The sequence below is a fragment of the Caretta caretta genome, chromosome 1, assembly GCF_965140235.1.
Source record: "Caretta caretta isolate rCarCar2 chromosome 1, rCarCar1.hap1, whole genome shotgun sequence".
Taxonomy (NCBI): Eukaryota; Metazoa; Chordata; order Testudines; family Cheloniidae; genus Caretta; species Caretta caretta.
Genome location: NC_134206.1, coordinates 129847583 through 129874650, shown reverse-complemented (window position 1 = coordinate 129874650; position 27068 = coordinate 129847583). Strand labels below are relative to the sequence as shown.

At 44.1% G+C, this 27068-nt stretch overlaps 1 protein-coding gene across 1 annotated transcript; it reads left to right on the top strand.

The window, feature by feature from the left end:
- The first annotated feature begins 1123 nt into the window (after positions 1-1123).
- LOC142068830 (uncharacterized) lies at positions 1124-26610 on the top strand. Its single transcript, XM_075119008.1, has 3 exons — positions 1124-1778; positions 2367-2802; positions 26568-26610. Exons 1-3 carry the CDS (start codon positions 1187-1189, stop codon positions 26608-26610), a joined length of 1071 nt encoding a protein of 356 aa, XP_074975109.1. The 5' UTR covers positions 1124-1186.
- Positions 26611-27068: the final 458 nt, after the last annotated feature.

The window sequence follows — 27068 nt, the reverse complement described above, 5'->3', positions numbered from 1 at the left end:
CCCTTGCATGCCAGAGGTTCCACTTTGCCCCTTGTCAATACAAGTTGCCTCTCACATTGGCGTAAAATGTATAGCTCAAAGTTCCCTATCAGAAGTAAGCTTCAAAAGTCAGGGGTCCATGCTGGGTCTGGTACTAGTCAATCTTTTCCTTAATGACTTGGATTATGGAGTGGAGAGTATCTGGGGGACAGGAATAGAATTAAAAATGACCACAATAAATTGGAGAACTGGTCTGAAATAAAAAAAGATGAAAATTAATAAAGACAAGTGTAAAGTATTGCCCTTAAGAAGGAAAAATCAAATGCACAATTATAAAATGGGGCATAACTGAATAGGTGGTAGTACTACAGAAAAAGTTCTGGGTTTATAGTGGATCACAAACTGAAAATGAGTCAACAATGTGATGCTGTTGTGAAAAAGGAAAATTTTGTTCTGGAATGTATTAACGGGCATATCATATGTAAGTCCCGGGGGGTAATTGTCCTACTCTACTCTGAACTGGTGAAACCTCAGCTAAAGTAATGTGTCCAGTCTGGGGTGGCACACTTTAAGAAGGATGTGGACAGCTAGGAGACAGTACAGAGGAGAGCAACAACAATGATAAAAGGATTAGAAAACCTGACCTATGTGGAACAGTTGAAAAAAAAAACCTGGGTGTGTTTAGCCTGGAGAAAAGACAACTGAGGAGGGACCTGATAAGTCTTCAAATATATTAAGGCCTCTTAAAGAAAACAGTTATATATTGTTCTCCATGTGCACTGAAGCTTGGACAAAAAATAATGCACTTAATCTGCAGCAAGGTAGATTTAGGTTACACAGCAGTGAAAACTTTCTAACTCTAAGCCCTGGTCTACACTAGGACTTTAGGTCAAATTTAGCAGCATTAAATCGATGTAAACCTGCACCCGTCCACACGACAAAGCCCTTTTTTTCGACTTAAAGGGCTCTTAAAATCAATTTCCTTACTCCACCCCTGACAAGTGGATTAGCGCTTAAATCGGCCTTGCCGGCTCGAATTTGGGGTACCGTGGACACAATTTGACGGTATTGGCCTCCGGAGTGCTCCATTGTGATCGCTCTGGACAGCACTCTCAACTCAGATGCACTGGCCAGGTAGACAGGAAAAGAACCGTGAACTTTTGAATCTCATTTCCTGTTTGGCCAGCGTGGCAAGCTGCAGGTGACCATGCAGAGCTCATCAGCAGAGGTGACCATGATGGAGTTCCAGAATCGCAAAAGAGCTCCAGCATGGACCGAACGGGAGGTACGGGATCTGATCGCTGTATGGGGAGAGGAATCCGTGCTATCAGAACTCCGTTCCAGTTTTCGAAATGCCAAAACCTTTGTCAAAATCTCCCAGGGAATGAAGGACAGAGGCCATACAAGGGACCCGAAGCAGTGCCGTGTGAAACTTAAGGAGCTGAGGCAAGCCTACCAGAAAACCAGAGAGGCGAACGGCCGCTCCGGGTCAGAGCCCCAAACATGCCGCTTCTATGATGAGCTGCGTGCCATTTTAGGGGGTTCAGCCACCACTACCCCAGCCATGTTGTTTGACTCCTTCAATGGAGATGGAGGCAATATGGAAGCAGGTTTTGGGGACGAAGAAGATGATGATGATGATGATGATGATGAGGTTGTAGATAGCTCACAGCAAGCAAGCAGAGAAACCGGTTTTCCCAACAGCCAGAAACTGTTTCTCACCCTGGACCTGGACCCAGTACCCCCCGAACCCACCCAAGGCTGCCTCCTGGACCCAGCAGGTGAAGAAGGGACCTCCGGTGAGTGTACCTTTTAAAATACTATACATGGTTTAAAAGCAAGCATGTGAAAGGATTACTTTGCCCTGGCATTCGCGGCTCTCCTGGATGTACTCCCAAAGCCTTTGCGAAAGGTTTCTGGGGAGCGCAGCCTTATTGCGTCCTTCATGATAGGACACTTTACCACTCCAGGCCAGTTACACGTACTCGGGAATCCTTGTACAACAAAACATTGCGGTGTATGTTTGCTGGCATTCAAACAACATCCGTTCTTTATCTCTCTGTGTTATCCTCAGGAGAGTGAGATATAATTCATGATCACCTGGTTGAAATAGAGTGCTTTTCTTCAGGGGACGCTCAGAGGAGCCCATTCCTGCTGGGCTGTTTGCCTGTGGCTAAACAGAAATGTTCCCCGCTGTTAGCGACAGGGAGGGGGGAGGGTTGAGGGGGTAGCCACACGGTGGGGGGAGGCAAAATGCGATCTTGTAACAAAAGCACATGTGCTATGTATGTAATGTTAACAGCAAGGTTTACCCTGAAAGAGTGTAGCCACTGTTTTATAAAATGTGTCTTTTTAAATACCACTGTCCCTTTTTTTTCCTCCACCAGCTGCATGTGTTTCAATGATCACAGGATCTTCTCGTTCCCAGAGGCTAGTGAAGCTTAGAAAAAAAAACCGCACTCGAGATGAAATGTTCTCCGAACTCATGCTCTCCTCCCACACTGACAGAGCACAGACGAATGCATGGAGGCAAATAATGTCAGAGTGCAGGAAAGCACAAAATGACCAGGAGGAGAGGTGGCGGGCTGAAGAGAGTAAGTGGCAGGCTGAAGACAGGGCTGAAGCTCAAATGTGGCGGCAGCGTGATGAGAGGAGGCAGGATTCAATGCTGAGGCTGCTGGAGGACCAAACCAATATGCTCCAGTGTATGGCTGAGCTGCAGCAAAGGCAGCTGGAGCACAGACTGCCACTACAGCCCCTGTGTAACCAACTGCCCTCCTCCCCAAGTTCCATAGCCTCCACACCCAGACGCCCAAGAACGCGGTGGGGGGGGGGGGCACTGGCCAACCAGCCACTCTGCCACAGAGGATTCCCCCCAAAAAAGAAGGCTGGCATTCAATAAATTTTAAAGTTGTAAACTTTTAAAGTGCTGTGTGGCATTTTCCTTCCCTCCTCCACCACCCCTCCTGGGCTACCTTGGCTGTTATCCCCTATTTGTGTGATGAATGAATAAAGAATGCATGAATGTGAAGCAACAATGACTTTATTGCCTCTGCAAGCGGTGATCGAAGGGAGGAGGGGAGGGTGGTTAGCTTACAGAGAAGTAGAGTGAACCAAGGGGTGGGGAGTTTCATCAAGGAGAAACAAACAGAACTTTCACATCGTAGCCTGGCCAGTCATGAAACTGGTTTTCAAAGCTTCTCTGATGCGTACCGTGCCCTCCTGTGGTCTTCTAACCACCCTGGTGTCTGGCTGCGCATATCCAGCAGCCAGGTGATTTGCCTCAACCTCCCACCCCGCCATAAACGTCTCCCCCTTACTCTCACAGATATTGTGGAGCACACAGCAAGCAGTAATAACAGTGGGAATATTGGTTTCGCTGAGGTTTAAGAGAGTCAGTAAACTGCGCCAGCGCGCCTTTAAACATCCAAATGCACATTCTCCAACCATTCTGCACTTGCTCAGCCTGTAGTTGAACAGCTCCTGACTACTTTCCAGGCTGCCTGTGTACGGCTTCATGAGCCATGGCATTAAGGGGTAGGCTGGGTCCCCAAGGATAACTATAGGCATTTCAACATCCCCAAAAGTTATTTTCTGGTCTGGGAATAAAGTCCCTTCCTGCAGCTTTTGAAACAGACCAGAGTTCCTGAAGATGCGAGCGTCATGTACCTTTCCCGGCCATCCCACGTTGATGTTGGTGAAACGTCCCTTGTGATCCACCAGAGCTTGCAGCACTATTGAAAAGTACCCCTTGCGGTTTATGTACTCGGTGGCTTGGTGCTCCGGTGCCAAGATAGGGATATGGGTTCCATCTATGGCCCCACCACAGTTAGGGAATCCCATTGCAGCAAAGCCATCCACTATGACCTGCACATTTCCCAGGGTCACTACCCTTGATATCAGCAGATCTTTGATTGCGTGGGCTACTTGCATCACAGCAGCCCCAACAGTAGATTTGCCCACTCCAAATTGATTCCCAACTGACCGGTAGCTGTCTGGCATTGCAAGCTTCCACAGGGCTATCGCCACTCGCTTCTCAACTGTGAGGGCTGCTCTCATCTTGGTATTCATGTGCCTCAGGGCAGGGGAAAGCAAGTCACAAAGTTCCATGAAAGTGCCCTTACGCATGCGAAAGTTTCGCAGCCACTGGGAATCGTCCCAGACCTGCAACACTATGCAGTCCCACCAGTCTGTGCTTGTTTCCCGAGCCCAGAATCAGCATTCCGCAGCGTGAACCTGCCCCATTAGCACCATGATGCATGCATTGGCAGGGCCCATGCTTTCAGAGAAATCTGTGTCCATGTCCTGATCACTCACGTGACCGCGCTGACGTCGCCTCCTCGCCCGGTATCGCTTTGCCAGGTTCTGGTGTTGCATATACTGCTGGATAATGCGTGTGGTGTTTAATGTGCTCCTAATTGCCAAAGTGAGCTGAGCGGCCTCCATGCTTGCCTTGGTATGGCGTCCACACAGAAAAAAGGCGTGGAACGATTGTCTGCCGTTGCTCTGATGGAGGGAGGGGCGACTGAAGACACAGCTTACAGGGTTGGCTTCAGGGAGCTAAAATCAACAAAGGGGGTGGCTTTACATCAAAGAGTATTTCAGGCAGGACTTCACGGAAGGTTCCAATAAGAAATGGTGCACCTAAGCTATTGTTCTTATTGGAACAAGGAGGTTAGTCTGGCCTCTGATTGATACATGGCTAGATTTACCTCGCTGCACCTTCTCTGTGAGTGACTGCTGTGTGACCTAGAGGAATGAGTCCCCTAGACAGGGGAGGGGGGGAAGCAAATGAGTAAAAAACAAATCTGGTCTGTTTCTTGTTTTGATCCACTACATCTATCTTTTACATCTTTGGCTGGCAGCAGACGGTGAAGAAGGACTGCATGCCATCCACATCTCATGGCTACTCGGCAGAAGATGGTACAGTACGACTGCCAGCCATCCTCATCTCTTGCCTGCCCGGCAGAAGATGGTACAGTATGACTGCTAGCAATCCATATCGCCTGCCTGCTCACCATAAGACGATTCAATAGGACTGACTGCAGGACTAAAGAGAATGACCTGGTCAAGTCACTCCAAATTTAGTCCCTGCGCCCATGTCTGCCCAGGCTCTCCCAGCCGACGTGGCCAGGAGCACCTCAGACACGACAAGGACGGCTACCAGTCGTACTGCACCATCTGCTGCCAGAAGGCAATGGGTTGCTGCTACTGTGTAGCAATGCCGTACCGTATCTGCCAGCACTCAGGAGACATACGGTGACGGTTACTTGAGTGGGCTCCATGCTTGCCGTGGTATGGCGTCTGCACAGGTAACTCAGGAAAAAAGGCGCAAAACGATTGTCTGCCCTTGCTTTCACGGAGGGAGGGAGGGAATGGGGGCCTGACGATATGTACCCAGAACCACCCGCGACAATGTTTTAGCCCCATCAGGCATTGGGATCTCAACCCAGAATTCCAATGGGCAGCAGAGACTGCGGGAACTGTGGGATAGCTATCCACAGTGCAACGCTCCGGAAGTCGACTCTAGCCTCGGTACTGTGGAAGCACTCCGCCGAGTTAATGCACTTAATGCACTTAGAGCATTTTCTGTGGGGACACACGCTCGAATATATAAAACCGATTTCTAAAAAAACGACTTCTATAAATTCGACCTTATTCCGTAGTGTAGACATACCCTAAGGGTAGTTAAATTGTGGCATAGGCTTCCAAGGGAGGTTGTGGAATCTCCATCACTGGAGGTTTCAGAACAGGTTAGACAAACATCTTTCAGCAATGGTCTTGGAATACTTGGTCCTTCCTCAGCATGGGGGCGCTGAACTAGAGGACCTCTTGAGGTTCCCTTCTAACTCTACATTTCTGTGATTCTATGATTCTGCCTGTCCCTCCAATAGGACCTAAGCTTTCCAAGTCGCACCTCTACATCTTAAGCTCTGTCAAGGGGAAAAGCAGCAGCCTAGTCTAGTTCTTGTAGCAAGTTCTGAGCTGTGAATTTTTTGACCACATAAGATGCAACTGGTCTAGCACTTCTTAACAGGATAATTGTAATAATGTGAGCGGCTGGGATATCTCAGTGATGATATTGGGAAGGTATACTAGAGCCTATCTATTTGGAAATTGGGAAGGAGGATTTCATTCCCCCCCCCCCCTCCTTAACTCCTGCAATAGCTTGCATCACAAAGTCAATACCAAGGCTTTGTGAAACCACAATTAAGTTTTAAGACCCTGATCCTGCTAAGAAGATTGTGTGATTGAATCCTGCACCTGCCCATAAACCTGCTCAGTGGGATCAGTGGGACTCTGCACTAGTGCAAGGGCTAATCCACTGGAATTTATTGAAGGATCCAGGCATAAGCGGGTGTCAAATGGATACCTTGTAGTAGTAGAGTCTAGATCCTACACCATGTGCTGGAGAAAAACCCCTTTGCTCTTGACTAAACATCAAACCTCCCTTGGAGAGGGAGGAGTTAACCCCTAAACTGTACACTGCTCTCAACAATAAAGCCACACTTGTCTCTGAGTAAGGGTCCTCAAGCTATATCAAGGATGATTTCCAGAAAAACACCCCTATGGGGAATTACATTCTCCAGCTATAGTACAATGTATCCAGTCCCCAACGCCTACACATTAATGCTGTCTGGCCCATTAAGGGTCCGAACATCCCCAGACCAACCTTTCTATCCTATGCAGGGTATTAATCAACTCTTTGCTGTAGTCACTGATGCTAGAGTGTGATGTGAGTTTGGAGTGCTTAGTTATGATTCATGCTATCTGCGCTGTTCATCCCCATCATTGCTAGGTTGGGCTGAAATTCCTGTCTGGGTTCAGCTTATCCTTGGATCAAACTCCTCAGGCAGGTGATCTCCAGCCAATTCCCTATAATTGTTCCAAAGTGACATCCCTCTCCTCCAATGGAAATCAGGTTGCCTGTTCCCAATCCCTTGTCTTTGTTTTGGAGTGACTCTCCTTCCCTCCAGTTGTAGCCAATCTGCTGCCCCCAGCCTGCCCCCACAATGGCAGATGAGCTGGTGACAGGAAGGCGTGGGGGGAGGGGTGCGCTCCTTGCCCTTACCCACATAGACCTTTTCTGTGAAGGGGAAAACTTTATACAACTCCACAGGTGGGAAAAAGAGAGAGAGAGAGAGAGAGAGAGAGAGAGAGAGATTGGAAACCAGGTTTAAGAAGAATCACAAAAGAAGGTAAATAAGATATAGTAGAGCATCCACTTCATCTCTTCCAATACAGGTTTGTTTATTAGAGTACATTTTCTAGTGTTTATCCATACATATTTAAAAAAATGGTGGTGGAAGCCCAGGTTCTAAATACTTTATATATCAATAGATATAGGTAATAGAATCAACAAAGAGGAGGCTTTGAGGGATATTCTCTCCCAAAGGAAACCTGGATCTATTCATTTTCCCCAAGTGTCTAAGTCAAAACAATCCTCCTATACTGAAAAGAGTAACAAGGAAAGAACTAATCAGACCAACTCTGTGAAATGAAAATTCTCCATGAAATCAACCCCAAGCATTGACTGCCAGAGCAGATAGCCCTGGTATGCTTTAATTAAGGTTCTGAAGCTCAAATATTTGTCCAGGAAAATCCCCATTTAAGTTGTCAAACGGATGTGTGTGTGTGACTAGTGAGGAATGGGAAGGACAGTTTAGTGGAATGAGAAAAAATATGTCTTGTAAAATAGTCTCCATGTATCATCAGTGAAATTTTGACTAAAATTAATCCTACATGATCTAAAGTGAACTGCTAGGGAATCATAGCCCAGTGTCATTTTTGTTAATAATCTTATTCAAATAGTTTGTGTGCATGTTTTATAGGGAAGGGAGGGAGGGAGAAAAGTATATTCTGCTCTCTAATGAGGCCATCCATAATTCTTAAAGAGATAAAATGAGAAGGTGCTGAAGGTATCATTTGTTGGACTTGATAGAAAAGACATCTGTTATCAGGTAATTTTGAAACATAAATTTTAACTTGAATGTTGCTGTGCCAGGGGGAATTCTCGTGCTACCTAGTTAAGATATGTCTTTGAAGCTGTTGAGGGCAAACATTTCCCTGAAGGAAATTTACAAATTACTTTCACAGAAGTAGCATGATCTGAAGAATATAGGTCAATAATGAAGGCTGTGTAAGTATTTCAGAAATATCCCAAGGTTGCCTGAAACTAATTCTTCTGGCCCCCGTGTTAGGTTTGATCCCCAAGGGTTTTGGCCTTTACTCTTGTTTGGCCTTTACTCTTAACTCTTACAGTTAAGTTCACCCTTGTGGAGTGAGCCGGCACAAAGCCTATGCTCTACTTAAATTCTACCTGTGTCCCCTAAATGAGTCATATGTCTTGTGCTGGCCCTCTGCACAGGGGTGCATTTCACTATGAGAGAATCCAATTACTATATACAATAAATCCTTGCATTTTTGAATTAAAAAGAAAAGGAAAAAATGCTGATTTTTCTCTCTTTTGTATCTCTACAATAAAACTAGTCTTTATCTCATGTTTTCATCCTATTAAAATAGCTTAAATCTCATCCACCTACCCAGATTTTTCTCAAGGTTCCATGTTTGTCTCCAAATAAGAGCAGAAGTGCAGCAGATTGGCTGAAACCTTCAAAGCCTCTTTAAAATGATTGGACATAGTAAACACCTTATGGCCATATTTATATTTCCCATTACACAATTAGGAAATAGCTTTCTGTCGACTGAAAGGCTATATTGTTATGGCTCTTCTTTATCAGGTGGGCCAAAAGTTCATCTCTAGCAGACAACAAGTACGAAGCCAGTGTATAACTTGTCCAGAACCCTTCAGGATAGAGGAGAAAATAGAAACAGCAAGGTGTGATCTAAATCGCTTAACAATACAAAGTGAAAAGGTTAAGAATTAGAAAAGATCTCCACCTTGCTGCAAAATCTAATACAATGTAACCCTTCTGCCCGTCAGAGTTGGCAGCAACAAGGGCCGGGTTCAATATCTAGGGGATCCATTCCAATAACACAATGCAAACCAGCTCGAGCCCCCACCCAGTGACCTGGGACAAATATATACCACCCCCACTGGGCGCCTCCAAGAGGCAATACTTCCCCTCTCGCAAGCACATAGTCTGAGTGTAGCAAAAGCCTTTTAATAACAGAGAGAAACAATGTGGCATTATGTTGGGGAAACACCACCAACAGGATTCATAACACAACCCATGAGCAAAAAAAACCCACCCCAAGCAAATTGGGGCATGCCCTTTTCCCTTTGGTTCTTGAGTCCAGCAACCCCAAATCACCCAAAGTCCCAAAAGTCCAATGCCCCAAAAAGTCTCTGTCCCTGGTCAGGGCAGCCCCAGAGTTCGAAAGTTTATCTGCGGAGCTTTACCTCCCAACCTGGGTGGAAATGGGACGGGGGTAAGAGGCACCTTACATGATCTGAAGCTGACCGCCCCATAGCTCCATAGCGGCGCTCCGCTCCGCCAGCCGCCCCACGAACTCCTTCGCTCAGCTGCGCTCCGCTCCGCCAGCCGCCCCACGAACTCCTTCACTCAGCTCCGCTCCGCCAGCTGCCCCACGAACTCCTTCGCTCAGCTGCGCTCCGCTCCGCCAGCCGCCCCCCGAACTCCTTCGCTCAGCTCCACGGCCCACAAGCAGCTCCTGCCATCCACAAACTGCTCCGCGTCGAACTGCTTCACCAGCCATCCCGCAAACTGCTCCACAATGTATCTTCAGGCTCCCCCATTACTTAACACAACACTCAGTGATTTCAGCTCTTAGGTAAATTCAGCTTGTAGTAGGGGAGCCCCAGTGCTGGTGCACTGTCAGCCCAAAGTGAGCTCAGCAGCCTATAACTAGACTTCAAATGAAATCAAAATTAGCTCTGATATTCCATAGTGGAGAGAGGAGGAAGTGCAATTAGCATGTAAGGCCCTCACCAAGGGGCCCATGCCACCAAGTATTAATACTTGTCCCCAGCCTCTCTCCCTTCACACAGTTTTGGAACCCATGACCCTTGCCTAGCGAGTGCTACTTAGTTGATGGTGAATCCCTCCATCATAACAAAAGGCCACGTACAGTTCCAAGCACAGTTCCCATAATCAGGGTAATAACAATTTATTCTTCCTGCCCCAAAAACAGAGACACTGGGGATCCCACAGCAGCCAAAGTGACCATTTGGGCAGCTATGGTCTCATTCTAGGCGTGGTGGGTGTGCCTATGCAAATGAGATCGGCTCCTGAAGTTCTTTTCCACAACTTGCCACACCTCACCACCAGATGTCAGGGTGGAGCTCATCCTGACACTGCTTACAACAATAAAGGAAAATCCCTTTTCTGTGGATCAAACTCAAGCCAGATATAGAATTGCCATCGCAACAATGAGAGGGGCCCAAACTTTCCTGGATGCAATGTTCCTTGAATAGTGGCTGTCACTTTAAGAGGGTGACTGTCCCCTTTAAGAGTGAGCAGGGCCAGTGCACCTGTGACTAGTTAGCTGTTTTTAATTAAGTTTAAAAGAGGACATGTGGGCCCAGAGTGGTGGGATATTTGATGAGTCAGAAGAGCTGTGAGTAGCCAGAGTTCCCTGGCAGGGGAGCCAATGTGAACCTGCTGGGGAAAAATAGCCTTCAGAGCGAAAGCCTTGGGTGATGGTGGTCAGTGAACAGAGCATGGAGGATTCCTGCAGGAAGGACTGAGAGGCAAAGGGGAAGTTCCCCTGAGAAGTGAAGCCAACGGTGCACTGAAGAACTGGTTTTGCTAATTTGGCCTATGCTGGGAAAATAAAACTGCCTGGGTTTGGCAGTGAGTTCTGTGTGAACTGGGGAGACTACATGTGATGGTTTCCCCGAAGGGGTGCCACCTGGAACTGATCCCATTGACCCACCAGCCTGGGCTCCCTTTCATGTTGTACTACTGTGACAAGCTGCAAAGCCCTCCAGCCCGCACTTTCACCAGCATTCAAAGAGATAGGGACACACCTAGCTGCAGTTACATGCAGGATCTGTAACCACTGTCATCCCAGGCTATGACCCCAGAGTAGTACCATCCTGCCCTGGTCAAATCTGGACAGTATATGGTTTTCATTCCTGGTCCACCTCTCCCTCAGTGTGGAGAGGACCATGCACACTTGTAACCAACTTAACCTGGTCAAGTGCACACTGCTTTGGATTAAAACATAAAATAAGTTTATTAACTACAAAAAGAAAGATTTTATGTGTTTATAAGGGATAGCAAACAGATCAAAGCAGATTATCTAGTAAATAAACAAAAATGCAAATTGAGTGTAATATTCTAGAGAGGTGGGATACGAATTATCAAATTCTCACCCTGAGTGATAAACAGGTTGGCAGATTCTTAAGGCACAAGCTGCCTTTGCTTTGCAGCTTGGGTTTCCCAGTTTTTCATACATAGGCTAGAAATCCCTTTAGCCTGGGACCATCACTTCCCCCAGTTCAGTCTTTATTCCTCAGGTGTTTCCAGGTGTGTTGTTGTAGTCAGAGTAAGGTCCCAGCATGATGTCAATTCCCCCTCTTATATCTTCTTTCCACTTGCAGGAAAGCTCTTTTGCTGTGACCTGGGTCAAACAGTTCCCATTGTGTAGAGCGATCTCTGAGAGGTTTCTATTGTACATAGTTTCTGGGTCATCCTTGTACTTGTGTGCATTTCCTCAATAAGCCATTAACAGTGTTTGGCCTTTTTACTGTTGTACCTGAAAGGCTGCTTGTGGGCGTTTTCAACCTCACATGTTTCAGTAACACATACATAGCCAAACTTCATAACTTCACATACAATGATAGCACATACAATTCAACGAGATATTAATGTCTAGCAGATCAAGACTTTTAGAAGGATACCTCACAAGGCATACTTTCTGCAAAACATATCCTAATTATATAACAGTAGTGAATATGGGGGTGCCAGGATGTCACACTGCTAATCTGCCAAGATGCAAAATTTAGTTGAAAAATGTTTTTACACAAATTATTGAATTGTAATTTGTGTAGGGAAACATCTTCATACCAGAATGCTGCAAGGAAATTATTATCTTGAGAATAAACAGAGTAATCTTAATATTAGCATTGTTGCCCCTTGGCCGAAGTGATTATCCAGTACTTGGGGTCCTGATAGATTGTTTCTGTTAGGCTGAGAAACTGATTATACGAGATGGGTATTTCTTCTGTGGAACTTGCTTATTTACAAAGAATGTATGCAAACACTTCTTTCTTTGAACACAGAAGAAACAAAGAAGAGGAGGCAGTTTACTCGTTTAGAAATTCATGCATGCTTCCCAGCCAGTCCTGTGCCCCAAATAGTTCTGTCTCTGCTCCCTCTCAGAACCATGGCGCCAGTGCTTCTCTGGTGTTCTTCTGGCTTTCTGCTTCTGACACCCGCACATGTCACTCAAACTGATTAATGCCTGAACTCCTGTGTTAGCAAATCATCCCAGGAAACCCTGGCTTATTTTCCTAGAGATAGTGCCTTTTCAGGACTTCCCATGAGGCCCAGTGCCATTGGTGATGGCTTCTTTTGTTTCATCTATCTTACTCCTCAAAGGAACTTAATTGTTCTTCCAGTTAGGCTGAATGAAGTGTGGTAAGCATGCTGCTTAGCTTTTATGGGATCTATGTTTGCCTGTAGATCAAAGACACACTTGCTGGAAGCCTTTTGACATCATCCAGTGTAATAGCATAAACAAATCCTCCTGCCCCCTGCAAAATCTCAACATCAAAAAAACTTGTCCCAGCCATAAGACTAATGTGTCTGCAAAGTGATTTCAGAGAAGCTGCTTTGGATGTGTTGTCACTTTAAAGGTTTGAATTTAAATGGGTTGTTAATTCTGAGGAAAAATAATATGAATTTTAGACATTTGGCCTATCAGTATGAAACAAAGATCTCTAGGTGTCTTCTATTCTGTCCTTCCACATAGATTATATTCCATAGATTATATTCCATAAAGTGTGATTTTCTATTGTCACGTATGGATTTACTCATAAAGACCCTGATTCAGGAAAACACGTAAGCATTTGTTTGCGCTCGGAAGTAGCCCATTGAAGCATTCCTCTGAGAGCCTTTTTCACCCTCCCTTCCCTTTATTTATATTTTAACTTTCTCCCACACCATTATCACTCCTACATTGTGCTGATCACTGTGTGAGACACATTATACCCCATATTCATCACTTTTATATGGTTATGATATATTTTGTACAAAGTATGCTTTGTGAGGTCATTTACAAACTCATAATCTGCTGAATATTATTATCCTGTTGAAATGTGTGAAACATCACTGCATGTAAAATTATGAGATTTTGCTTTATTATTGTTACTGAAATATACTGTAGTTCTGGGTAACGCTCACAAGGCATTTTCTTGAAAAAAAAAGGCATATGAGCATGCCAGCAAGGTGCTAAAGGGCCATTACCTACTTAACTGGCCATCCACCAGCAGGAGAGAAGGTATAAACAAGAAACTTACATTTCATCCCAGAGACAGTTTGAATTTCATATACATGGAGAACTGGTTGTCTACACCCCAGTGGGAGGGAGGGGTAATCCTCAAAGAGAAGAGGAGGGTATGAAAATAAGAGACGGTGACCTCCACATTGCCCCTCTCCTCCTCCCATCTCTATGCTCATGGCATCAACGAGTACCTGAAAAACATTGAACTGGGGGAGGGAGTGGTCCTTGGCTACACAGAAATCCAGCCTGTGAACTGTTACAGATCATGGTGACGGAGACATTTTGCTTTTAAGTTCATTTAGGTATTAGCTTGTGGTTTTATCTTTTTATTTCTTTCGTAACCCATTCTGACTTTTATGTCATATCACTTTGTAGTCACTTAAAATCTATCTTTGTTTAGTTAATAAACTTGTTTATTGTTTTATCTAAACCAGTGTTTTTGTTCTGAAGTGTTTGGGAATCTCTATTTAGGATGATAAGGCCGGTACATAATCATTACCCAGTGTTGGAATGATGGACTTACTACGAGCTTAAACTGTCTAGGAGAAAACTGAGCAGTGCAAGATGTACATTTCTGGGAAACAAGGCTGGGGCTAAGGATTTGCAGGTGTTTCCCTCTATGTAGTTCATGAGTGGCTGGGAGAGCATTCATATATTTAGCTAGCAGTGAATTCACACGGTGAAGGCTGCGTGAGCAGACCAGGAGTGGCTGTTCTGGCAGTAAAGCGGTGTAAAAGGCATCTCAGGCTAAAGAGTTCAGGGGACACCACAGTTCTACAGTCCAGATTGTACACTGGATAATGTCACATACTCTGTCCTGAAAGTCTGTCAGTGCTACTCTGACTATTAACCACATGAGGTCACTCAAAAGCAATGTCAGAGAGCGTTGCATTAACTTAGATGGAATATATGGGTCCAAACATGTTAATGTGACCCAGTCACTGTCCAACATTAAACAGTTTTTAAAAAGGCTTGGGGTTAGGCTACATCGACACTTACAACCATGTATGAGTAATTATCTGTGTCTTGTCAATGCATGTACCCTATAAACATGCTGAGTGTCTACATATGCTGTGTTGGGCACAGGTATACACTGTGTATACAAGTATACCTGCATCCATATTCTCCCTTGTTGGTATGCAACTTTGGTGCTACCATTTCAGGGGTGAAATACCAGCACTCTGTGAATGAGAGGAGGTGCTCTAGGAGATGCTGTTGCTTCATGTTGTTGGAACTGTCTGTCACACATTTGGTGATTGCAGGTCCTGTTCACGTTTTCCCTTCTGCTGGAAGAAAATGGAGCTGGCTCTGCTGGTATGATGTGGTCCTGCTCTTGCTTCTTGTTGCAAGAGAAATGTTTATGAGGTGCAGTAGTTGCTCAGCTAGATACTTGACAGAATCAGGACAGAACTTTCAAGACAGCGGAGCAGGAGGGTGAGGGACAATCCATTGTTGCCCCATGTACATATGTTGTCACTGTCAATATTAGCACAGTGTGCACATGGGTGGATCACTGCTTCTCATCCAGGAGAGCCAGCACTATGTGGTGGGGTTACTTCATTTTGGAAACTTTGGATGATGACCAGTGGCTTCAGAACTTCCAGATGAGGAAGCAGACCTTCATGGAGCTGTGTGAGGAGCATTCACCAACCTGTCAGCACCAGACCACTCATTTTCGGAAAGCCATACTAGCACAGAAGTGAGTAGCTATTGCCCTTTGGAAGCTGGCAACACCTGGTAGCTACTGGCCAGTTGCACCAGATCAAGGCTGGGAAATCTGCTGTCAGGGTGATGGTTGTACAAGTTTGCCAGGGAATCAATACCACCATCTATACACAGATGATTGCTATAAGCCAAGTACCAGAAAGTTATAAGTGGATTTCAGCAGATAGGGTTTCCAAACTGGCAAGGATAACTGATGGCACCAACATCCCCATAGTGTGCCCACCTAAAGGTGTCACTGAACATGTGAACTAGAAAAGGTCAGTATTTACTTATTCTCCAAGGCTTAGTGGACCACGGGAGTCAGTTCATGAACACCAACATTAGATACACAATTCATGGGACCAAGATGTTCCGAGATTGGGATTGTACTGTGGAGGGGGACTTCATTCCCCTGAAACAATGGGGTTCTGTATGGTGTTTCTGTGCTTATGATTATTTTGGGGGTCCCCACATGCCTGCTGCTAACTTGATTCATGATGTTGTAATGTGATGTCAGTGACCCAGCCAAAAGGGAATTCAACTATGAGTAGCTGCAGAACTGTGGCTGAATGCAAGTTTGGGCATCAGAAGGCTCATTGGATTCCAATATGGCCAGTGTGGTTTGCATAACCATGGCATGCTGTGCCCTTCACACCATATGTGAAAGAAAAGGGAAATGCTTCCATACGGAGTGGGCACAGGACAAAACAGGTTTGCAAAGCTTGTACAGAAAAGCAAAGCTTGTACCCACATGCACACCAGTTCTGGTTCCCAGAAGGCAAGGGAAATCCAGGATGCCATATGCTCACACAAGTTTGAACAGCGTGGAGCCAGAATGTAACTTCTGGTTTCAGAGTAGCAGCCATGTTAGTCTGTATCCGCAAAAAGAAAAGGAGTACTTGTGGGACCTTAGAGACTAACAAATGTATTTGAGCATAAGCTTTAGTGAGCTACAGCTCACTTCATCGGATGCAGGGAGCTGTAGCTCACAAAAGCTTATGCTTAAATACATTTGTTAGTCTCTAAGGTCCCACAAGTACTCCTTTTCTTTTTAATGTAACTTCTTTGACTATGCCAAGGTATGTCACCTTATGCTGATGTGCCAAGATACATCACCTGCAAAAGCTCAAGATGACATTGACACTTAGTTGTGTGCCCATATACATTTGGGCTTTGATCCCCTGCAGCCAATATTTACACCTATTGACTGCAGACAGTTGCATGACAGTGCCTCCTCAAAGTTAACATCTTCGGCTGTGGATGGTTCTCTTGCAGTTCCACTGCCATCATTGTGCAATGTTTCTGTTTTATGCTAACGCTTCTGTTCAAGAGTGCCTTATGGGGAATACTCCATCACTTTTAAACAACTGAAAAAAGAGTTCTGGAAGGGATTGGGAAGGGCTTCAGAATGCCTTTCCGTACACTGTTCTCTCACAATGGTGATTATAGCATTTATTGGCTATTTAGCATAACTGCACCCAAGGCTGACAGCAGTCAAGGTTTGGTGGGGGCAGAGGGCCATTTAAGCACTGCTCATTGTTTCATGTCTTCAGTGTTAAATTAATTTTGTTTCCTTTCTCCGTAAAATCAGTTAATATACAACCAAAGCCAGAACCCTCTGCTGCTTTTATGACATTAGGATATTTAGGGACAGGAAGGGGGAGGGGGTTGAGTGGGCATGGGAGGCTCAGAGAATTCTTTGCAGTGTTCAGGCAGCAGAGAATTACAGAAATCAAATTCATATGCACTGAATCTTGGGGACCTATCCTAAACCTGGAGAAAATATTGTGTGAGGAAAGAAGGGCTATACAAGGGTAAATTGAACAGTAACATGTATTGAAAGTGACACATGCAACATAACAGTAAACTTTAACAATAAAAAAACCAAAACAAATGGAAACACAATGAGTCAGACTCCCTGAGAAACATACACACAGTATACAGAGTAGCAGCCGTGTTAGTCTGTATTCGCAAAAAGAAAAGAGGTACTTGTGGCACCTTAGAGACTAACCAATTTGTCTCTAAGCCACAAGTACTTCTTTTCTTTTTGCATACACACAGTAATGTCCGTGAATCCCTCTCTTTGCCCTGCCTCTCGCCATTCCCCAGACAAGAGGGGAACAGCTGTAGAAAATCGTCCACATGGTGGGTTTCAGAAACTGAGTGGCTCATTGTTGCCCTCCTGCATGCTCAGGGGGGTTCCCCTTGGAAGAGTTTCAAGTGCTGGCAGGGGGTGTTGTGCTGGGAATGCAGCCTCAGCTGCACACTGGATATCAACTGGAGGAGGCAGTGGGCAGGCCCCAAATGTGTTCTGCCACCAGATCAGGCCAGGATCCTGTTCCCTTTGGACAATCTCCTCTTCCTTGTGGTATGCATCCCACTCCAGGAACCAATTCATCAATGCCTTCTCCTGCCGAAGAGCCTGGTCCTCCCAGGCCCCGAGGAACTAAAACCGTTCTTGGTTCTTTCTGTCCATTCCAATAAAAAGTTTCTTTATCTGCCTCTGCTGCCTCTGAGGTGCTGCTACAGCCATCCAGCTGCACTAGATGATCCTGGCACTTGTAACATAGGGGTATAATTATATTTCTTTGTTCCTTTGAAGAAAGCTAAGAAATCCCCCCATATAACATATCTATGCTGCCAAAGAACACATATTGATACTTATTAGCATTTCAGAAATGTGACCATTATGCTCTCCTTCCTTCTGACACAACTTTTGCAGTCCCCAAGGAAGGAGTGGAGGCTAATAAAGTTAAAATACTTGTAGTAACTTTAAAGGAAATTATAATACTTGCACTGCATCAAGGGAATAGTTGGGGTGGGGTTTAGTTCTTTTCAGGGGCTACATTACCAGTTATCAATGTCTTCTTTAAAGATGTCCATTATTTGATATATCTTGACTTTAGCAAAGCTTTTGATACGTTCTCCCACAGTATTTTTGTCAGCAAGTTAAAGAAGTATGGATTGGTGAATGGACTCTAAGGTGGATGGAAATCTGGCTAGATCATCAGGCTCAACTGGTAGTGATCAATGGTTCGATGTCTAGCTGGCAGCCAGTATCAAGCGGAATTGGTCCTAGGGGGTTTTGGGGGTTGGTCCTAGGGCTGGTTTTGTTCAATATCTTCATTGATGATCTGGATGATGGGATAGATTGCACCCTCAGCAAGTTCACAGATGACACTAAGATGGTGGGGGAGAGGTAGATACACTGGAGGGTAGGGATAGGATACAGCGGGACCTAGACAAATTGGAGGATTGGACCAAAAGAAATCTGATGAGGTTCAACAAAGACAAGTGAAGAGTCCTGCACTTAGGACGGGAGAATCCCATGCACTGCTACAGGCTCGGCACTGATTGGCTAAGCGGCAGTTCTGCAGAAAAGGACATGGGGATTACACTGAATGAGAAGTTGGATATGAGTCAACAGTGTGCCCTTGTTGCCAAGAAGGCTAATGGCATACCGGGCTGCATTAGTAGGAGCATTGCCAGCAGAACAAAGGAAGTGCTTATTCCCCTCTATTAGGCACTGATGAGGCCACATTTGGAGTACTGCGTCCAATTTTAGGCCCCCCACTACAGAAAGGATGTGGACAAATTGGAGAGAGTCCAGCAGAGGGCAATGAAAAGATTAGGGGGCTAGGGCATATGACTTATGAGGAGAGGCTGAAGGAACTGGGCTTATTTAGTCTGCAGAAGAGAAGAGTGAGGGGGGATTTGATAGCAGCCTTCAACTACCTGAAGAGGATGGAGCTCAGCTGTTCTCAATGGTGGCAGATGACAGAACAAGGAGCAATGGTCTCAAGTTGCAGTGGGGGAGATCTAGGTTGGATATTAGGAGAAACTATTTCACTAGGAGGGTGGTGAAGCACTGGAAGGTGGAAGAATCTCCACCTAGGGAGGTGGAGGAATCTCCATCCTAAGAGGTTTTTAAGGCCCAGCTTGACAAAGCCCTGGCTGGGATGATTTAGTTGGGGATTGGTCCTGCTTTGAGCAAGCGGTTGGACTAGCTGACGTCCTGAGGTCTCTTCCATCCCTGACATTCTATGATTTGGAAAACAGAATTTCGACAGTACTTGAATAGAAAAAAGGGAGCTGGTTCTCCAGGCCTAGGGAGGAGTTCCAGTAATCTACATTAGAGAGATGTTTCTGCTAATGGTCACCCCTCTACATATTATTGAATGGAGGAATTTAGTCACTTATGAAGGTGGACCAAGCACATTTGCACTGTCACTGAATCTGAGAACCTACTTGAATTTCTGCTACACCAAAAAAAAATGCTGAAATATGCTTACAGGAGTGGGAGACAATTTTTCACTCACATGCTTTATGGGTTCAGATGTGGACAGTAGAGGGCTTATGTTACAACAATGCACATGTATGCATGTACTGTTACTAGTGTAGATGTAGCCTTAGATGATGAGAATTTATAGAAGGAAACATTCCCGTATTTGACAGTCTTTTAGATGGTAATAATTGTATTTTCTAGGGAAAGGGAAAGGTTAATTGTGCTGAGCTGGACCTGGAGCTGTTGTTGTTGCTGTTAAAATTAGATCCTGCTTCCTAGAAAACAAAACAAGACAAACACATGCAAATGAGGAGAGAAAAGAATAGCACAGGTAGAAAACACAGCATCTGTCTCTAATGTTAATATCTCTGTTGACTTTTACTTGCAACGTCAAAGCTGGAAAAACACAGGCATGGCTCTTGGTCTTACTAGCCAGTCTGAGACCTGGCAAACTTGTACCAGCATTGTGCTATTTAGGACATTGTATTTAGTTGCCTTTTTGGTCACACCTTAGAGAAATGATACAAAATATACAGTCACAGCAGGCTCAGCCAGACTCTTGTTAGACAGGAATTAAAAAGCAGAGGGATAGGAAAGAAAAGAAATAAGTTTGGGAAGTAAAAGGACACACAAGGGTGGGGTATGTGTCTGTGTGTGTGTTTCTCTCACTCTCTCTCTCACACACAAACTCTCATGCACACAGTGTTACATCCCAGATGGTGTACGGGATCCAGAAGAGATGGTGATGTCATCTGGATCCCTCTCTCTGGCCCAGTCTGGGCAGGACATCTCTCAGGATTAGGACAATGAAGGCCCAATGATGTTACAGTAGATTTGGGGGTTCCAGGAGACAGTGGCGGTGACAGCCATGATGGTGAAGTGTGCTCATTCCCCCCTTTTTAGGCAGTAATTGTCCCCCTTTTCTTTGCCTTAACTAATTTCTTCCCAAAAGTCTTTTCTTGTTAAGAATCCTAAAAGGGAGTCTGGTGGGGTACAGCCCATCTCTTCATTTTATCCACCAATTAGGCTTAATTTCCAGCACACCAATTTTGGTTCATTGATTTTCAGTCCCACACTTGTCTTGTTTAGTAAGTTTGAACTTAACACATTACTTGAATTACATCAGGAAGATTTTTGGTTTGGACTAATTCAGTCTTTCTGTCTTTTTGAACTTTCTCCTATCAACATTGTTACAAATTACTGTAACGCTTTATGAACTTTCACTCATTTTTCACAGTTGAGCTTATAGTTAGGGTATATTCATGGGCCCAATTATTCCAATAGTGTGTACTCTTTAGATTAATTTCACATGCTTCACCTAGAGGACACCATCTTTCTGACCTGGACAGCAAGTTGGCGCCCAGAATATTCATATGCTCTGCAGCAAGATATCATGCTGATGCTAGATTTCTGACTTGACCTTGGACAAATATTTGAGTGACTTGATAACAAGCATCCTGTAACAGCATAACATTCCAATGGATCTGAGGAACATGCTAGTCCAGCTTTTGATCTTCTTCAGTTTAATGGAACTGCTTTTCATAGCTCTCAAATAGAATGATTTTTCCCAGTAGATGTGCTTTCATCACAAACTCTGTTTCCTGCTTCGCTGTAATAAGCTTCTGGCATTACACTGTGCCACCATGCACTCAGCTAGAGAATTGCAGCTAGTTGCTCAAGAAGACATTATTATGTCTTAGATTTTGTTTGCTTGTTGAATAATCTAATTATTTTCACGGAAGAAACAAGGCTGCTTTGCAATGGGACATTAACTAAATGAATGGCTGCATGAAGCTGTATACTTCACAAACATTATTTATTATTTTATATGGCCGTGACCAAACTTTTGCTATAAGCAGCATAGCTCATTACCTGGTATTGTATATGCAGAAATCTTTATCTCCCCCCCCCCCACACACACACAATTATAAAACTTTAAAGGAAAATTAGGATAGGTAGACGTATGTAAAATATTCATACTGAAATGCTAAACTATTTGAAATTAGGGCTGTCAAGTGATTAAAAAAATGAATCGCGATTAATCATGCTATTAAACAATAATAGAATACCATTTATTTAAATATTTTGGATGTTTTCTACATTTTCTACAATGTCAGACTTTAGATCCTACAAGTCCAGTCAGTCCTACTTCTGTTCAGCCAATAGCTCAGACCAACAGGTTTGTTACATTTGCAGGAGATAGTGCTGCCCGCTTCTTGTTTATAATGTCACCTGAAAGTGAGAACAGGCGTTCGCATAGCACTGTTGTAGCAGGCACAGCAAGATATTTACATGCCAGATGCGCTAAAGATTATATCCCTTGATGCTTTACCCACCGTTCCGGAGGACATGTGCCATGCTGATGACGTGTTCTGCTCAATAACGATCCAAAGCAGTGTGGACCAACGCATGTTCATTTTCATCATCTGAGTCAGATGCCATCTGCAGAAGGTTGATTTTCTTCTGAAAGCGTGCTCCACACCTCATCCCTCTCAGATTTTAGAAGGCATTTCAGATTCTTAAATCTTAGGTCGAGTGCTGTAGCTACAGTATCTTCTTTGCATTTTGTCAAATTTGCAGTGAAAGTATTCTTAAAATGAACATGTGCTGGGTCATCATCCGAGACTGCTATAACATGAAATATACGGCAGAATGAGGGTGAAACAGAGCAGGAGACATAACATTTTCGCCCAAGGAATTCAGTCACAAATTTAATTAACACATTATTTTTTTAACAAGCGTCATGAGCATGGAAGCATGTCCTCTGGAATGATGACCAAAGCATGAAGAGGCATATGAATCTTTAGCGCATCTGGCATGTAAATATCTTGTGACACTAGCTACAACAGTGTCATGTGAATGCCTGTTCTCACTTTTCAGTGACATTGTAAATAAGAAGCGGGCAACATTACCTCCCGTAAATGTAAACAAACTTTTTTGTCTTAGCGATTGTCTGAACAAGAAATAAGACTGAGTGGAATTATAGGCTCTAAAGTTTTACATTGTTTTGTTTTTGAGTGTAGTTATGTAACAATTTGTAAGCTGCACATTCACGATAAAGAGATTGCATGATAGTACTTGTATGAGGTGAACTGAAAAATACTATTTCTTTTGTTTATCATTTTTACAGTGCAAATATTTGTAATAAAAATCATATAAAGTGAGCACTGTACAATTTTTACTCTGTGATGTATCTGAAATCGATATATTTGACAATGTAGAAAAACATCCAAAAATATTTAATACATTTCAATTGACATTCTATTGTTTAACAGTGTGATTAATCAAGATTATTTTTTTAATCCAGATTAATTTCTTTCAGTTAATCGTGTGAACTAACTGATTAATTGACAGCCCTATTTGAAATTAAACTTTTTTGTTGGTTGCTATGAATTGAAAATAGATGTATTTTTCATGAAAAAAAATTGCTAAGGATTGTGATTATTTTTGAGCCAGAATGGGTGACTCTTTTGTGGGCAGGGGTGGACTTTACATCAGGATCGTATGAACATTCATGGTTTTGTAATTTTTTTAATGGACAGACAGCTATCTCACTGAAATTGTGGCAAGACAATATTTTTTGAGGGTGAGAAAGGATATTATAAAAAAAACTACACATGTTAAGATATGGCAAAAATGAAAAGCAAACTTCTAGAAAACAAAGTTGTAAATGTTGTCCAATACTAAGGATGAATATCAACTATACTAAGAACGAGTGAGAGATTTTGAAAATCATATTTTGGTTGTAATCTATGCTTCTCCTCATACTACTGCTACTGCCTCTTCTTTTATTTCCCAGTTTGTCACCTCTGTGTCTCTTTCAAATGAATGATCTGCTTCAGACTTTCCAGTATTTGTAGTATTCAAGTGTTTTGCAGGAAACTGTTTTGACCACAGGAATCCATTGAAGGTCACACTGGCTCACTGTGCCCTTAGAAATTCAGACAATGAATGACAAATATGCTGCCTTTCTAATTACTTTTGAAGCTCAAGTCTGCAGTGAATGGATTCTATGGAATAGGTGTGCAGTCCATTGTAGGGGGAAAATCATTTAAGATATTGGAAATCTGATCCAAAGCCCAACATAAGAAAATGGACTCCATCACTAACTGAAACTGCTGTGTACGATTTGTCAGTTGTGGGACAATTCATGATGTCAGAACAGGGGTGGGCAAACTTTTTGACCCAAGGGCCACTTTGGGGTGGCAAAACTATATGGAGGACCTGGTAGGGAAGGCTGTGCCTCCGCAAACAGCCTGGCCCCCACCCCACTGACTGTCCCCCTCCGAATCCCTGACCCATCCATCCCCCCTGCTTCTTGTCCCCTGACTGCCCCCTCCCGGGACCCCCCACCCCTAACCACCCCCCAGGACCCCACCCCTATCCAACCCCTCTGCTCCCAGTCCCCCGACTCCTATCCAGTCCCCCAACCCCATCCACACACACCCCCGACAGGCCCCCCGGGACCCCACGCCTATCCAACCTCCCCCGTTCCCCATCCCCTGACAGCCCCCTCCCCCTCAGAACCTCTGCCCCATCCAACCACCCCCTGCTCCCTGACCCCTGACCACCCCACCAGACCCCCTACCCCTTATCCAACCCCCCAGCCCCAGCCCCATTACCATGCTACTCAGAGCAGCATTTCTGTCAGCCACACCACCCGGCCGCAGCTAGACACACTGCTGCTCTGCTTGGCAGGAGCACACAGCCCCGCTGCCCAGAGTGCTGCCCATGCAGTGGCATGTCTGCAGGGAAGGGGGAACAGCAGGGGAGGGGTTGGGGAGCACAGGCCAGGAGCTCAAGGGCCGGGCAAGATGGTTCTGCGGGCCAGATGTGGCCTGTGGGCTGTAGTTTGCCCACCTCTGTGTTAGAATATATATTAACAAATTCTCTAATCAGATCTGGTCCCTTTGCATCACTCAGGAGAAGCAAAGAGGTCAGAAACTGGCTTCAAGTAGCCAACAGAGGACTTATTTAATAGAGGTGAACTCCCTGGTGGCATATATGTGCCAGCTATGGGCCCTGCACCTGTCATCCCCACCCACTGGGTATAGGGGACATGTGTGGGTAAGGAGGGAGAAGGAAGTAGGGCAAGATAGTTCTCCACTCTGCTCTGATCATCTTCCACAGTCGTAGGGTCCACTAAAGAACCCTGCACCAGTGGTGGATTAAAGCATCTCTGAGGGTGGGATTCTAAGTGGCTATGACTCAGGGACCCCTGGTGCCAACTGACAGAGGACACAGAGGGTCATTAGAGTTTTATAGAGGTCCCCTGGGTCAGATATATGCATTATAGTTCACCTAAGAGTGGCATGTGAGTTTTCTGCTGAGAGCCAATTGCCCACTGGTCATCATAATCATTGTGAAATGTATCTATGGAAAATATTTAAGGAGTTACGTATTTATTCTGAAAATTATGTTCTTAAGGTCTCAGAGTTAAAGCAGGTCACTGGGAGCTGTTCCTTTCAGGCAGGAGGTAACTGACACCTATGTCCCTGTTTGGCCATTTGTGTATCATATGCTTCACACTGTAGGTGTATTTGCATACTGAACCAGGTGTGAACTGAGACATTACAAAATCTACAAGAGAGGAAATCTACAGAAAAAAAACCAAATATGAGTATTGGGGGTTAGACTATATGACCCTTGCGGTCTCTTCTAGCCCTATGATTCTATGATTCTATCTTGTTAATTAAATCTAGGCTCTAGAATGCCTGTTATGATTTTATATGTAACCATTTCTTTCCACTGCTTCTATTTGCTACTTACTACTTGAATCTCTGGTTTGTCAAATACACTCGTACTTGATTTCACTATAAACAAATCTAAGTGTTGTGAATTAAGTGGAGAAGTGATCTGAAGTGAAAGTGGTAAGCTGGGGTGTACTGCTTCTTTGGAAGCACCAGCTCAATGAATATTGCGAGTGTCCAGTGTACCAGGGCTGGGTGCTCCAGGGAGGTGTTTGTAGGGCTTGAGGGTTGGAGTGTGCCTGTCACTAACCTGTAGAGTGACAGAAGGGCCAGTAAGGCCAAGAGGGGAGTGCTTGTGTTGCCTGTGGCCGGTGACGTAGGGGAGCTGACCCAACGCAGGCACAGGCAAGATTTCCTCCTGCTAATTGCAGGTAGTAGTGAGGCGACCCTGAGAAGCATCACAGAGCCATCCCAAAGAATAAGGGGAGAACTGGTCCTCTAATGCCTTTCAACCATGCTGAGGACAGCTTTAGTGCAGGAGGGAACCTGAGCCGCAGTGTACGTGTATTAAACATGTGTTTAATATTATGTCAGCTGGTTGTGGTTGCGGATGTACTGTTAAAATGATGTCACAAAGCGGGAAACATCAAATATACCTTTAAAAATCAATGCAATGCAATCTGGGATCGCAAATGCTAACATTCTTAATTGTAATTTTATATAGTTATCGTGTGACATCCTCCCAGGGGGGAGTTAAGGTTGACTGAGTATCTTAACTGTTCATTTCTTACTTTAACACGGTTGGATTTAAGTCTAATATTATCTCTGATTTTTTCCTGTATTTGTTATGCTTGGTTTGTGTCTTATTAAAACATCCCTGTAATATTTCCTTTTTTAGTGTTAAACTACCAATACAAACTCTCAAACCTGACATAGTTTTTGTTTGGGAACGTTAATGTGAAGTATTCTATTCTGTGCACATTGCTGCACTCCTCTTTTCTCTAACTTTCTTTTATTTATTGATTGATTATTTAAGAGATGTAAAATATATTTAAGATCCTTTCTGGCTCCCTAAGATTTATCTGTAGAATTCATCTTTACTAATTATATAAAAAAATCCCCTGTACTGTAGATCAATACAGAATATTACAGATTTTTGGGGAGATTAGTGTTTTCAGCGTGGTAATAGATGAGTAGTTCTGGAGGCTGAAGTCCTGTATTTAATCACAAAAACAAGGATCCTGTGGCATGAGCTCCTGCAGTGCAAGCTTTCCCACAATGCACCAGTATGTCTTCTCCAAGTCAGGGTTGAGCCACTAGGAATGATTGGGTAATGTTGCTGCCACCTAGGACACTCACGATGTGGTGTCTTTGTGATGGGATTATTTAGTTTTTAGAGTTTCCTGAGTGTAATGAAATGAAATGTTATGCACATTTTTCAGTAAAATAAAAATAAACTTTTTCTTTTTTTACAGAGAAACAACAGTATTGGACAAGTTGATCAAAGAAACAATCTGAAACTCTATACTTAATTCCCTAAAGTGTCCAAAAGACTACAGTAGGTAGGAAATAATCATTCAAATAGGCCTTGTTTCACACCAGCTGTTGCTTTTCTGCTATTTTTCTATTTTTTTAATCCCTTGATAATATCAGATCCAGCTGCCTTGGATTTCTATTTGTTAATCTTATTGGGAGCTGCCTGTGAGACCAAATGAGTGTCAAAAAAGGAAAGAACAGATAGCAGCTTCCTTTCTCTTTTCCACCTCTTCAAAGCTGTCCTCTTTGGTAAATTTAGGCTGAGGAAAGCTTCATTTCTTTTGGGGTGTGTACATCAGATAAAATTCAGTCCCTAGTAATAATGCCTGCTGCTTTGCTCTAAAGCTTGGAAAATATCTTCCAATTATCTGAACTAACAGTGCTTTCATTGTTTTTGCTGTTAAATGTGATACCTTGACTTTATATGTATAGACATGAAA